General features: G+C 30.6%; 1 protein-coding gene and 1 pseudogene across 1 annotated transcript; both read right to left on the bottom strand.

Moving 5' to 3' along the window:
* Positions 1-3,142: 3,142 nt before the first annotated feature.
* On the bottom strand, positions 3,143-5,048 carry LOC145183012 (uncharacterized; annotated as a pseudogene).
* A 6,269-nt stretch (positions 5,049-11,317) lies between these two features.
* LOC149891115 (uncharacterized) lies at positions 11,318-12,924 on the bottom strand. The gene is made up of 3 exons (XM_090081828.1): positions 12,867-12,924; positions 12,414-12,559; positions 11,318-11,901 (listed from the first exon to the last, which is right to left on the bottom strand). The coding sequence occupies exons 1-3, from the start codon at positions 12,902-12,904 to the stop codon at positions 11,558-11,560; spliced, it is 528 nt and encodes a 175-aa protein (XP_089937954.1). The 5' UTR covers positions 12,905-12,924; the 3' UTR covers positions 11,318-11,557.
* Between the last annotated feature and the right edge of the window lie 1,113 nt (positions 12,925-14,037).

Raw genomic sequence — 14,037 nt, forward strand, 5'->3', positions numbered from 1 at the left:
CACTAGTTCAGCATTTAAAGCAGATTTAATTTCAATTTTTTCCGATTACTGTGATATTGTCATATACTATTTTGAAAATGAGGGTTACATCAGGGTTCTACAAGGCAATTGCGACAACTTTTATTAAAATCGGTTTTCTGTTACTTGCTCTATTTTCATTCTAAAGCACAAAACAATGACTCTGGAGTATGGCTTGACTTGACTTTCCCATATTTTAAAAACCTCAGAAGTTAGTCAAAAGGTTTCCTTAAAGGCAAACAAAAAAAATATTGGAGTCTGTATTAATAAATTTTTTATTGACTCTCCAAACCTACTGAATACCTTTAATTTACAAAATTAAGGCAGTAAAGTTTTATTTAAACCATTTTTTTTCATTCTGCTTCCATGAAGGAGGATTCTCTGATTATATATAAAGACAGCTTCTTTTATTTTCTCAAAAAATCTTCATGGTTTTTAACAAATAGTTCAAGATACTCTTTTAGCAGAAATGCTCTGAAATACTATTTCTATTTGTAAGCAGCTCAACAATCTTCCCTTGTACCCTAGATGATTTTTTCTCGCTCATACTTAAACCAATATTGATGAAAAATTTGATGAGTAGTTTCGACCAGGGCTGTGAAGTCAGTAAGCTGCTGTTCCGACTCCGACTCCTTGATTTTATTATTGACCGACTCCGACTCCGACTCCGACTCCCGACTCCGACTCCTCCATAAGTAACCAATTTGTAACAACAAATTTATTGTAGTAAAATTTTAGCATTGGGTGTTTCATCACTATGATACAAATAATCCAACCACTTAGTGCTTTAAAAAAAAAAATTAGACATTGATTGCAAAATAGTTTACTCTGTTAAGAAACACAAAGCGTCCCTTGAGAGATTTATTAAGTTCTTCTTTTTGTCTAACAGCTTCTTCAATCACTAATTTTCCAATACTCTCTCTCTCTCTCCAGAGAAACAAAGTTAATTGAATACTTACAGTCTTTCTAATGCAAAGTTAATTGAATACTTACAGTCTTTCTGTTTGTGGAGGAACTCTTTGGTGCTTGGTGGGGGCACGCCTAGCTTTCTACTAAGAATATGCAGTACAGTGTCAGACACTTTAAGTCGGGAGTTGGGGCATAATAAAGTTATCTAGTTTAAGAGATGGTAGAGGAGAGCGCAAAGGAGGTGATTTATGATTCTCAGTGTTAAGTTGCAAAATACCCTGTTGCTTATCACTGTTTTAAAGGCCTTAAAATAACATATCAAACTCCTTGTCCTCCAGTTGTTGCAAACTACAATTCCAATTGTGTCTGGATATCCTACAGCTTTCGGAGCATCCTGGGACTTGTAGTTTTGAAACAACTGGAGGGCTAGAGTTTGATAGTTGTGCTTTAAACTGACAGAACATAAAATACTTTAATAAAATTCATGAAACTTTGAAAGATTTTTTTTAAACTGGAGTCTGAGTCTGTACATTTTTTCTGACTCCGACTCCAGCCAAAATGAGCTCCGACTCCGACTCCAACTCCACGACTCCGACTCCACAGCCCTGGTTTCGACGGATTGTTTGCTATAGGGTCCCAAGGAGGATCCATTGTGACTGATGAAATCTTTGATGTGGTAGAAGACAGTAAAAATTTGGGTGTTATGCTTGCACCAGGAACTACTAAGTTTTGAAAGCCTCAATTTTTTCAAAAAAAATCCAGTTGAAGAATGAATCTAAAACAAGTCTTGACAACTAAATTGGAATTTTTGAATCCTTTAATCATGATAAAGATGTTGGGAACCGAATTTGTCCCAGTAAGTTGCTGCAGTACTCCCACATGTTTAGAAGCTTTCGGAATTTATTTCTCTCGAACTGGTCCCCATAACAGGGGCTCAATTGAATGTGTTGGGCTGCTGACCACTTATCAGCTTCTGTCTGAGCAGATTTATGCATCTTGAAGAGATGATTGCCAACTCCAAAGAGGAGATGCAATTCCATTGGTGGGATGATTTCTAAAATCAGAGCATTGTCGGGCCCGCTGATGATTGGCTTTTGAATGACGGATTGCTTAAAAGACTGTGGACTGGATTTGATTGAGCTCAGTGTTCGCAAGTTTCCAGAGTGGGCAAGGCTCTTAGAGTCCACGTCACACAATGCGCATAGATGTATACTTGAGTGGGTTCGCAGACCATATACTATATTCGCAACCTTCATTTCATAAGCTAAAATCAGTTTGAGTCAACTTACATTAATCAGTAGCCAGGTATTTCTATCTTGACTTTTGTGTCTTTGCCAGTCCCGTGGGTGAAAAATTGTTTTTGTGGCGGTGAGCTGGAGTCATCCCTCGATGCAGTATTAAAAATAATAGATGCAGTATTAATAAAAAATAGCTACCAGAAATCTCACGAAATTTAACAACATGACTCACATTTATATCTTTGTGCAACAACCTAAACTGTGGCAGAATCTCCTTTACCGTCTGAGATTTTCAAGTCACTGCAGGTGAAAAAATCACTTAAATGTTGACCTGCCTTATGGAAATTTATGTAAAAGTTGGCTCAACTATCTTGCTACTCGATGTTTGGTTCACAGTTCTGACCAGTTTCTTTAACCAGTGGTATGTTAGACCGGTATTTAATTGGAAATAGACAAGAGCTTGATTGGTCAATTTAGGAGTACTTGAAGGTGGTTTGGCACTTTTTGGACCTGAATTCAAAACATACAAAGTCAGAATGTTTCTTTGTGAAAAAAGATTTTATAAAACTTGGAATTCAAATTATCTGCTTTTTTAGAGTTATTAGTCTCATCTTTTAAGAATCAAGATTTTCTCTCAATACAAATGTAAAAAAAATATTTTAAGTATAAATATTTACCGTGTGTGATTGATAGATGCAATTTGTTTTTCTGCTTTGGCAACTTTTGCTGCAAGCGATTGAAGGTTTTCTCTGAATTTTAATTGAGAGAATTGGTGCGGCAAGCCTTATCCTAAAAGACTTAAGCTTGGTTTTATAATGGAAACATTTTCTAGTGTAAGTTGCACAACTTAAAGTCGGTTGTACAACAAATTTTATAGTGTACAACTGCGGTTGTGAGTTCCCGCAAAAATGAGTGATGGTATATTGCTGATCTAGCTATATTAATTGTGCAATTTTAAATACATTTATTAGCTAAAGTTACCTAAGAGTGAGAAATAAGCAAAGTAACAGAGATGCATATGTAAAAGCAGCACGTAAAACATGTCTCTCTGTCAAGCCTTTGTCTGTCATGATGGCATTAGTCTTTGACCAAGAAAGATTGTTTCTCTTAAATGTTTCCACAAACCAACTAATAATTAAAAAAAAGAGTTTAGTATTGTCAATAATTTAATTTCAAGTATAAGTTATAAAAATATTTTTGTTTGCTATGACAGTAACTTAGCTAGATAAAAGAGATACCAATAAAATAATTTCTATGCTACTCATATAATCTCAATTAGTAAAATGTAAGATGCATCTGTAACTGACATCTTTGAACATCACTGGAGGACCATAGGACTGTCCTGCAGAGCGTATTCCCCCCAGTTGCAATAAGACAGTAGAATTTCAGGTTCAAAGTAACAGGACTGAAAAATTCTTTTTTTTTTTCCAAATGTTAACTTTTAAAAATGTGACACAAAATGAATTTGAAATGTTTTTTGGGGCTACCTATCCATGGAAATCAAATATTCATAATGTATGAGAAAAAAAATCAAACCTTAATGATGCAGCATACTCATTTTTAAGTAAACCCACAACAGCTACTTCACTTTCACCTGTTTAATGATACCAACATTAATTTAAAAAATTTCAAATCAAATATACAAATTTATTTTAAAAAAAGCAAATAATGAACAATTTTGCAAAATATATTGATAGCATGTATTAAAAGCAAACATAAAATGTATAAAGCAATACAATAACCAGCACTATCTTCACAAAGTATAATATAAACAGGCAGTCGAATTTATAACAGCTTATAAGTTGCATCTATACATATGAACTCTGGATATGCATTGTATGCACTATGCATAAACATGTCTTAGAAAAAAAAAACCTTTTAAATTACTTTCAGAGTCTTTTAAAACTTCAATATTAGCATCTAAAAATAATATAATTATGTTTTTATATAAATTCAATGAAACAGTGAACGTAAGAATACAAAATTATTTCAGAGATTACTTACTATATTTTTCTTTTAACGTTGCAACAAAGGTTCCAATATCATTCCGGGTGTCAATTTTGTGAGATAAAGCAGCAATATTAGATATATCTCTAAGAGTTATTAATTTGCCTGTAGAGTTTATCAACTCTTTTTGCAGCAGCTTTTTGTTTGGTTTTAAATCAATTAACTCTGTAGCTTTTTGAATAGCATAATCCAGAAGTCTTCTTCGATTAGGCAGGTGCTTATAAAGAATCTGATTTAAAAACAAAGATCAACCTGTGAAAAAACAAATTGGGTAATAAGGATGAGTATGACAAAAGAAATAAATGTGTAACTTACTTCAGATACTTGATGGTTATGTGTTTTACCTATATCTTGTAAAACTAAACATTGTCCATCTTCTGACGCTTTAAAATGCAAGTAGAAAAGTTTTTTTTAAAAAGTTCTATAATTAATTGTAATCAGAATCAAAAATGTTCCTGAGGGTTCTGTAATTGGTTCTGTAAATAATATTGTTTCGGTGTTCATAAATGATATTTCTGAATTGGTTTAAAAAAATTGTAATAGATTTTTTTGACATTATCCTGTAAAAAAAACAAGCAATAACTTACGAACTTTTACGTTTTCCCTATATTTAAATTTTTGACCTTCATCTATGCAACAATACTTGATGAAATAGTATTTAATCTGAGGTGCTATAACAGCAGCTTTCTTAGGAACAGATTTTCTAGCCGCCTCAATAGTTCTAGCATCTCTAATCCATAACTTAACAAAATTAGTATCTTCATATTTTTTAATAGCTTCTTTTAATACAAATGATGAAAAAGATTCAGAGGAAGTAAAAGCGATTAAGGGTCTGGGTCTCAGAATCGTTTTCTCGAAATGAACCGGGACAAGCATAACGAGACGAGAAATATCCCGGAAAAAATTAAAGAATAAACTGTCCCGGAATAAAGTTATAAACCGGGACAATAAACTTTCTTTCGAAATGTAAAAAGTGTGTCCCGGATATCATCGTTTCGTCTCGTCTCGAATAAAAAACTAACGAGACGCAGATGCTTAAAAGCGATTGCCATTTTCACTATATGATATATAACACTTCGATTTGTGCTGAGACGTGAAATTCTTAGCCAATGAAACGGACTTTCGGCAGGAAAAGAATTTATTTTTGGCTACCGACTTTCGGAAGGCTGTCCACGGCGTTTTTAAATAGTTCTCTGACCCAAAACATATGCTTTATTTTCTTTACGCTTTTTCGGCGTCTTAAAATTAAAAGTATAACAAAAAGTCAATAATTTAAAAAGAGATGATTTTTTTTTATGACGGCCATTTTTTGTTTGTTTACACTATTTTTTGAAAGATTTTTGCGCTAATTCAATGTAATGGAAACATTGCGTTGCACAACAATTTACCGCACAACAAATCAAACGAACGTTGCACGATTTTTGTACAACATTTTTACAACTTTTGTAAACCAAGCTTTAGGGTGGAATGCAAGAACCGAACTTCAAATTTGAAGTCGAACTTCAAACCTTAAGGGTGGAATGCAAGAACCGAACTTGAGTCAAGTTCGACTTGAAATCTCAAGTTCGACTTTGTCAAGTCAGACTTGAAAAATTGACTTGAGCGAATGCGTAAACGAGACTTGAAAATTTCAAGTTCGTGCTTTAGAAAGTCGAACTTGAAAAATAGTCGAGGCGTTGAATTTAGGGCGTTTATCGGAAAATGCACTTCGCAACCAATAGCGGTAATGGATTTTTTTTACGGGAAAAACCTTTTACTGAAACAAATTCCGTGTAATGATATTTGTATAGTATACGATTAAATAAAAAGTTAATAACAGTAAAAAAAAAAAGTTCGTGCTATGTATTTTTCATCAGAAAAACAAATTCATCTTGGCACTTTCAGTTCCAAATCCTAAGTTGTTGGTAAACAACGGTTGGTCATATGTACCACTTAAGTGATCAAGACAATTTCTCTTGATTTCTCCATTTTAACAGATTCCATTTGAATTAAAATACATGGAAATGTTCTAGAAAATGCAGAATCTTATTTTGACGCTTTTTGGGGATGATACTATACTACAATGTATTTTTATTTATCTATTTACTAATACTTTAATGAAAATAATGGTTTTTTTTTTAAAAATACTGAGAAAATTACTTTAAACAAAATTAGTTTTCTCAATACTAATACTACATAATACTATGTGTGTGTGTGTGTGTGTGTGTATATATATATATATATATATATATATATATATATATATATATATATATATATATATATATATATATATACCTACACATATATATACCATTAACATATGTAAGTATACCATTTACATATGTAAGTCAATAGAGATCACATATGGAGACAGGTCTTCTGAAATTATTGGGCCACTTATAGAAACAGAAAAGAAAACTTTTAAAAACCATTGATAGCATCTTGCTCATTAACACATGAAAAAGAACAAAGTTTAACGTTAAACAAAAATCTCTTAATAAAAAAAAATACAAAAAAGCAATATAATGAAATTCATGATCTTGATAAAGAACTAATGCAAAAACAAATAGAAATAGATGATATAAAAAAAAACTCTCTCCAGAAAAAGCAACAATACAAACAAAACTTTGTGAAAATTTTCACAGTTAAAATTTTCACAAAGTTTTAAAAAAGCAACACAACAGAATTATTCTATGTGAGGATTATTATTTTCAAAAAATATCAGATCCAAATTGTTTTTGGAATGTTTTAATTTATCACTTTATTTTTTATTGAAATTGTTTTTTTCATATATAATACTATTTTGAAATACAAAATGTAATTCTTTTGAAATAATATGTAGTATAAATATTTGAAAATAATGTTTTTGTTATTAGACCCTTTATCCATTATCAGACACAAATTTTTTTTAAAAAAAATAAGTCTGAAATTTGACTTTTGCTTTGTTTCTGCAAAAATATCTTTAGTGAATGCTTTAGCACCACATTCTTCATTGCTATTTTGTATTTCATTGCCTCCACAATAATCATTTTGTAGAAGGGCAATGTTGTGAAGCACAAAACAGGATATTATTATAGCTATGGAATTTTGCAGTTTTGTTCCTAAGGGAATGTTAAGACAAGGGTATTGTTTTTTTTTTGATATACCAAAACAATATTCAACAACAACATTCAACATGTGTGTACTTCTCAAGTTGTAATTGTATCTGATTTCATTTTCATTTTTGGGTTAGAAAAAGGTGTCATTAAATATTGTTTATAAGGATAGCCAGAATCACCTGAAACATGAACATGTTGGTAAGCTTCTAAAACTTGTTTAATAGCTGAGTTAGCAATAACAAATGAATCCTGAACAATTCCAGGCCATTGAACACAAGCAGATAAAATTTCATATGAAGCACCTGCAATGACCTGGCAATTCAAAAAAAAAATCCCTTTTTGTTTCGATAAATTTCTGCGCTTTCTCCACAAGGAATTATTATAGGAATATGTGTTCATTAATTGCTTCTATACATCCTGGGAATCCTTGAATTTGGTAAAATCTAAATAATGGTTGATAAATATAAATATTTTCTTTATCTAAGAAAAGTTTGAAGTTTGTATGAAATAGCAAAATCAGATATCCATGAAAACTTATAAGCACTTTTGCTAAATTATCAAAAAATCAGCTTCTGTTGGAAACTTTATGTACTGATATCTTTTGTTAGCCATTCGAATTGAAATGTTCTAAACCACTGGACAAACAGTTGAGTTTCAGCTCTTCCAAATCTCCTATTATTCTCTAAAAGAGTTTATTTATTGTTATAATCATTTGTTGGTATAAAATGTTGTTATTTAAAAACGTAATGTAAAATCTACAATAAGAAGGTGCCATTTTCTGATACCGTTTCTTGAATATCTACTCACTTGGAATGAACCAGTAGCATAAAACCGAAATGCAATAGCCAGTTGTTGTACAGTTGAAAGAGGGCACCCTCGATTGTTAACATTGTTGTTAACAATGTCATTAGCTAATATTAAAAAGTTTTTTTTGGAAAATCTGTAGCACCTTTTAAATTCTATACCGTGGTAAACTTCTAAAGGATTAGCTCTGTCAATAATAAACCTTGGTATGTGACTTGGCTTATTTTTTCTTCTTCTTCTTCTAAAATTCAGCTAAAATTCATTTTTGAACATTTAAAAAAAAGTTTTTTTAATACTTCATGTAATTGTAACTACTTCTCATGAACTCTCTTTTACTCCTTTTACACGTATCACCTCTTTGTATAACTGCAACTATTTATTACTAAATGGAATTTACTTTTATACTGTATCACAAAAATGTGCCTTAATCAACAGCCTTTTATAATGCTAGGATGTTCGACATTTCAAAAAGCTAATAAACATTTCTAATGGCATCAAAATATGACATGTTGAATCATTACATACGAGTTACAGGATGTTTTAAAAGACACACGTTTTCGCAATGTTAATATTCAGTTTTCTGTAATGAATTCATTAAAAAATATACTTTCACAATGTAACCTTCTAAATTAATTAGGTGAATATGCCCAAGTAACTACTTTTGCTTGTTAAAAACTCATTTTCATACTTGCAAAGGTTGTAATAAGTTATATAGTAATAGTAAAGTTTTGTTACGCATCAGCAAAATGATAATGGCGGTCTGTTTTTTTTTTCAAGTTTGGTTTCAAGATTGGTCTGGAGCAGACTTGAAAAAATGACTTGAAAATTCAAATATTCTCGTTTTTCAAGTCTGACTTCAGTTCAAGTTCGCTTCTTGCATTCCGTTCAAGTCAGACTTGAGATTTGAAGTCTAACTTGAAATTTCAAGTCGGGTTCTTGCATTCGGAAGGAATTTTTGCTCTCTCAAGTCTGGTTTGAAGTCAGACTTGAAAAAGGTCTATTTTTAGCGGTTTTCAAGTCTGACTTGAGTTGAAGTTCGCTTTGTGCATTCGCTCAAGTCGCACTTAAGGTTTGAAGTTCGACTTCAAATTTGAAGTTCGGTTCTTGCATTCCACCCTAAGTGCGACTTGAGCGAATGCACAAAGCGAACTTCAACTCAAGTCAGACTTGAAAACCGCTAAAAATAGACCGTTTTCAAGTCTGACTTCAAACCAGACTTGAGAGAGCAAAAATTCCTTCCGAATGCAAGAACCCGACTTGAAATTTCAAGTCAGACTTCAAATCTCAAGTCTGACTTGAACGGAATGCAAGAAGCGAACTTGAACTGAAGTCAGACTTGAAAAACGAGAATTTTTGAATTTTCAAGTCATTTTTTCAAGTCTGCTCCAGACCAATCTTGAAACCAAACTTGAAAAAAAAAACAGACCGCCATTATCATTTTGCTGATGCGTAACAAAACTTCACTATTACTATATAACTTATTACAACCTTTGCAAATATGAAAATGAGTCTTTAACAAGCAAAAGTAGTTACTTGGGCATATTGACGTAATTAATTTAGAATGTTACATTGTGATAGTATATTTGTCAATGAATTCATTACAGAAAACTGAATACCAACATTGTGAAAACGTGTGTCTTTTAAAACATCCTGTAACTCGTATGTAATGATCCAACATGTCATATTTTGATGCCATTAGAAATGTTTATTAGCTTTTTGAAATGTCGAACATCCTAGCATTATAAAAGGCTGTTGATTAAGGCACATTTTTGTGATACAGTATAAAAGTAAATTCCATTTAGTAATAAACAGTTGCAGTTATACAAAGAAGTGATACATGTAAAAGGAGTAAAAGAGAATTCACGAGAAGAAGTAGTTATAATATGAAGTATTAAAAAAAAATTGTTTTAAAACGTTCAAAAATGAATCGGTATGAGCTGAATTTTAGAAGAAGAAGAAGAAGAAGAAACATTCCAAATCTCATTCCAAGGTTTATTATTGACAGAGCCAATCCTTTAGAAGTTTATAATGATATAGAATTTAAAAGGCGCTACAGATTTTCCAAAGAAACCTTTTTAATATTGGCTAATGACATTATTAACAACAATGTTAGCAATCGAGGGTGCCCTCTTTCAACTGTACAACAACTGGCTATTGCATTTCGGTTTTATGCTACTGGTTCATTCCAAGTGAGTAGATATTCAAGAAATGGTATTAGACAATGGTACCTTTTTATTGTATTGTATTCTTATTGTATTCTTATTGTATTCTTATTGTAGATTTTGTATTATGTTTTTAAATAACACCATTTTATAACAACAAATAAAGTAATCATATACTCAAGTAACAATAAATAAAGTACTTCACATTTAAATTTGTATGATTTGATCTAATTAAGTACACTCTTTTAGAGAGTAATAGGAGATTTGGAGGAGCTGAAAGTTAATCAGTCAACTGTTTGTCGAGTAGTTAAAAACATTTCAATTCAAATTGCCAACAAAAGATATCAGTATATAAAGTTTCCAACAGAAGCTGATTCTTTGATAATTCAACAAAGGTGATTATAAGTTTTCATGGATATTTGCATTTTGCTATTTCATACAAACTCTAAAATTTTCTTTGATAACAAAAATATTTATATTTGTCAACCATTGTTTAGATTTTACCAAATTCAAAGATTCCCAGGATGTATAGGAGCAATTGATGGAACACATATTCCTATAATAAACCCTGGTGGAGAAAACCCAGAAATATATCGAAACAGAAAGGGGTTTTTTTCTTTGAATTGCCAGGTCATTGCAGGTCCTTCAAAAGAAATTTTATCTGCTTGTGTTCAATGGCCTGGAAGTGTTCATGATTCACGAGTTTTTTCCAACTCAGCTATTAAAGAAGTTTTAGAAGCTCGCCAACATGTTCATGTTATAGGTGATTCTGGCTATCCTTGTAAACAATATTTAATGACACCTTTTTCAAACCCAAAAAATGAAAATGAAATCCAATACAATTACAGTTTGAGAAGTACACATATGGCAGTTGAATGTTGTTTTGGTATATTAAAAAAACGATTTCCTTGTCTTAGCATTCCCTTACGAACTAAATTACAAAATTCCATAGCCATAATTGTATCCTGTTTTGTGCTTCACAACATTGCCCTTCTAGAAAATGATCATTGGGAAGACAATGAAATACAAAATAGCAATCAAGAAGATGGCGCTGAAGCATTTACAAGAGATATTTATGGAGAAGCAAAAAGAAATCAAATTGTGGACCAATTTTTTTAAAAAATCTTTTTTGTGTGTCTGATTATAGATAAAAGTTATATTTGCATATTATTTCAAAAAAAAAAAAAAATACATTTCAAATTAGTACTATATATCAAAAAACAATTTCACTAAGAAATAAAATAATAATTTAAAACATAAAATAAAAAACACCAGATCTGATGTCATTTGAAAATAATTTTCCTCAATTAGAATAATTCTGTTGTGTTTTTTTTAATACTTATAACTGTGACAATTTTTTTTGGTAAATTTCCATTTTAATTTCATGTTCTTTTAGTTTGTATTGTTGCTTTTGCTGGAGTAAGTTTATTTTTATGTTAGCTATTTCTATTTGTTTTTGCATTAGTTCTTTATCAAGTTCATGAATTTCATTATATTGCTTTTTTTCGATTTTTTTAGAGAGAGATATCTTTTTTAATGTTAAGCATTGTTCTTTTTCATGTGTTAATGAACCAGATGCAATCAAAGGCTCAGTAAAAGTTTTCTTTTCTGTTTCTATGATTGGCCCAATAGTATCAGAAGTCCTGTCTCCATATGTGATCTCCATTGACTCGTTCGGAATACCTATATAAATAAATAATATATCTAAATGATGAAAAATGTGTGTATATATATATATATATATATATATATATATATATATATATATATATATATATATATATATATATATATATATATATATGTATATGTCTATATATGTGTGTGTGTGTGTGTGTGTGTGTGTGTGTGTGTGTATGTGTGTGTGTGTGTGTGTGTGTATATATATATATATATATATATATGTATATATATATATATATATATATATATATATATATATATATATATATATATATATATATATATATATATATATATATATATATATATATATATATATATATATATAGTTTTAGCATTGAGAAAACCAAGTTTGTTTAAAATAATTAGTTTTGTCAGTATTTGTAAAAAACCTTAATTTTCATTAAAATTTAAGAAAAAAGATAAAATTGAAAAATAAAATATGAAATTAAAAAAATAAATAAATATATAGTATTAAAAAGAAATAAAATTAAAAAATAAAATAAAATTACATTGCAGTATAGCATCATCCCCAAATGGTGTCAAAATAGGATTCAATGATTTTGGTGGTAATATCTGCAGAACGCTTTCAATTTCCTGTGACGGAACAGGAGTTTGACTAGGACCTCCGCCAGTTTTGTTTAGTTCTTTTCTTTCACTAAAATCCAAAGAATTGGTTAGAAAAACCCCATATTATTAACTAATAAAGTAATATCGACAAGAAAACATGTTGTAAAAGTCTGACAGAGAGAAGTCCAGCACTGTATAAACTTTACTGGTAACCATACAGTTTGGACAAGAAAATCATTGTCCCACAATTCATATTTTAATAACATTTTTCGATATAAATAACGTTTGCTAAATGTACACAAGACTTCTTTTAGATGTCTAAAACATGTCTTATGTTTACTGGGTGCTTGCCTATAAAAATAATCTTTGTTTTTTTTTCTTTATTTGGTACTTACAAATCAACAAATTGTTTTGCTTTTTGCTTTGAGTTCATCCAGCATTTCTTTAGTTCTTTTTGATCTCTTTTAAGGCTGTTGAATAATTGCGTTATTTCTTCCCACAAAGATTTTTTTTTTTAAGGGAGACATTATCCGTTTTCTTTTCTTCGATGTCTTTGTAGTCTTTGATTATATTGATCAAAAGTGATTTTTCTTGCTGACTGAAAATTCGTCTTTTAGAATTCATTTTACAAATATTTACAAAGTAAGCAAAAAGTCTATAGTGGATATGCATTTTGAAATTTTTGTTCTTTTATATGATGAGCAATTCCGATCATAAATATTTACGACAAAATTTTCATTTTGATAAAAGGAAACAGAATAGGCAGTAAACAAAAAAACAGACTATAATAACACATTTATTTGTTATCTTTTCCTTTTCACTGCTTTAAAGTTGTAAAAGTGTCATGATTAACTAAACTAATACCTGTAGTTAAATTGTAATTTATATTGTCATATAATTTATATATTGATCGTATATTATACAAATATCATTAAACGAATTTGTTTCAGTAAAAGGTTTTTCCCGTAAAAAAAATCCATTGCCCCTATTGGTTGCGAAGTGCATATTCCGATAAGCGCCCAGAATTCAACGCCTCGGCTATTTTTCAAGTTCGACTTTCTCAAGCACGAACTTGAAATTTTCAAGTCTCGTTTACGCATTCACTCAAGTCAATTTTTCAAGTCTGACTTGACAAAGTCGAACTTGAGATTTCAAGTCGAACTTGACTCAAGTTCGGTTCTTGCATTCCACCCTTAGACAAGTGATGCAACGCGCACTGTTCTTTCTCTTTGATTTTCTCTTGGTTTGCTCTTTGAGAGCATGTTTTTCTTGCAGCTTTGAACGGGCGATTTGGCAGATGAGGCAATTACACATGTAATTTGCAATAAACTAAGTTCTCCTTTTTATATTTTACTTATTTATTGTTTTTGTATCGTTAAAAACTATATACCATATCACTATACATTTCTGGAGGAGCTTTGTATAATATATGAATCGATGTAAACGAAAACGTTCTAAGTCATTAAAAAGTTTTTATGACTTAGAACGTTTTTGTTTACATCGATTCATATGCAATGCGGAAGAGAGCTTAAATAGTTAAGAAAGCGAGCTTAAAGAGTTTTAAAG

This window comes from Hydra viridissima, unplaced genomic scaffold (assembly GCF_058129835.1).
Source record: "Hydra viridissima isolate aposymbiotic clone 2 unplaced genomic scaffold, HvirCarnegie_v1 scaffold_3, whole genome shotgun sequence".
Taxonomy (NCBI): domain Eukaryota; kingdom Metazoa; phylum Cnidaria; class Hydrozoa; order Anthoathecata; family Hydridae; genus Hydra; species Hydra viridissima.

What these genes read in the sequence shown, in the direction of transcription:
- LOC149891115 (XM_090081828.1), bottom strand. Translation starts at nt 12,904, where the DNA reads ATGAACTCAAAGCAAAAAGCAAAACAATTTGTTGATTT. An exon ending in GCAAAACAATTTGTTGATTT is followed by an intron (nt 12,560 to 12,866) that starts GTAAGTACCAAA and finishes TTTGGATTTTAG; the next exon opens with TGAAAGAAAAGAACTAAACA. An exon ending in GGATGATGCTATACTGCAAT is followed by an intron (nt 11,902 to 12,413) that starts GTAATTTTATTT and finishes TTATTTATATAG; the next exon opens with GTATTCCGAACGAGTCAATG.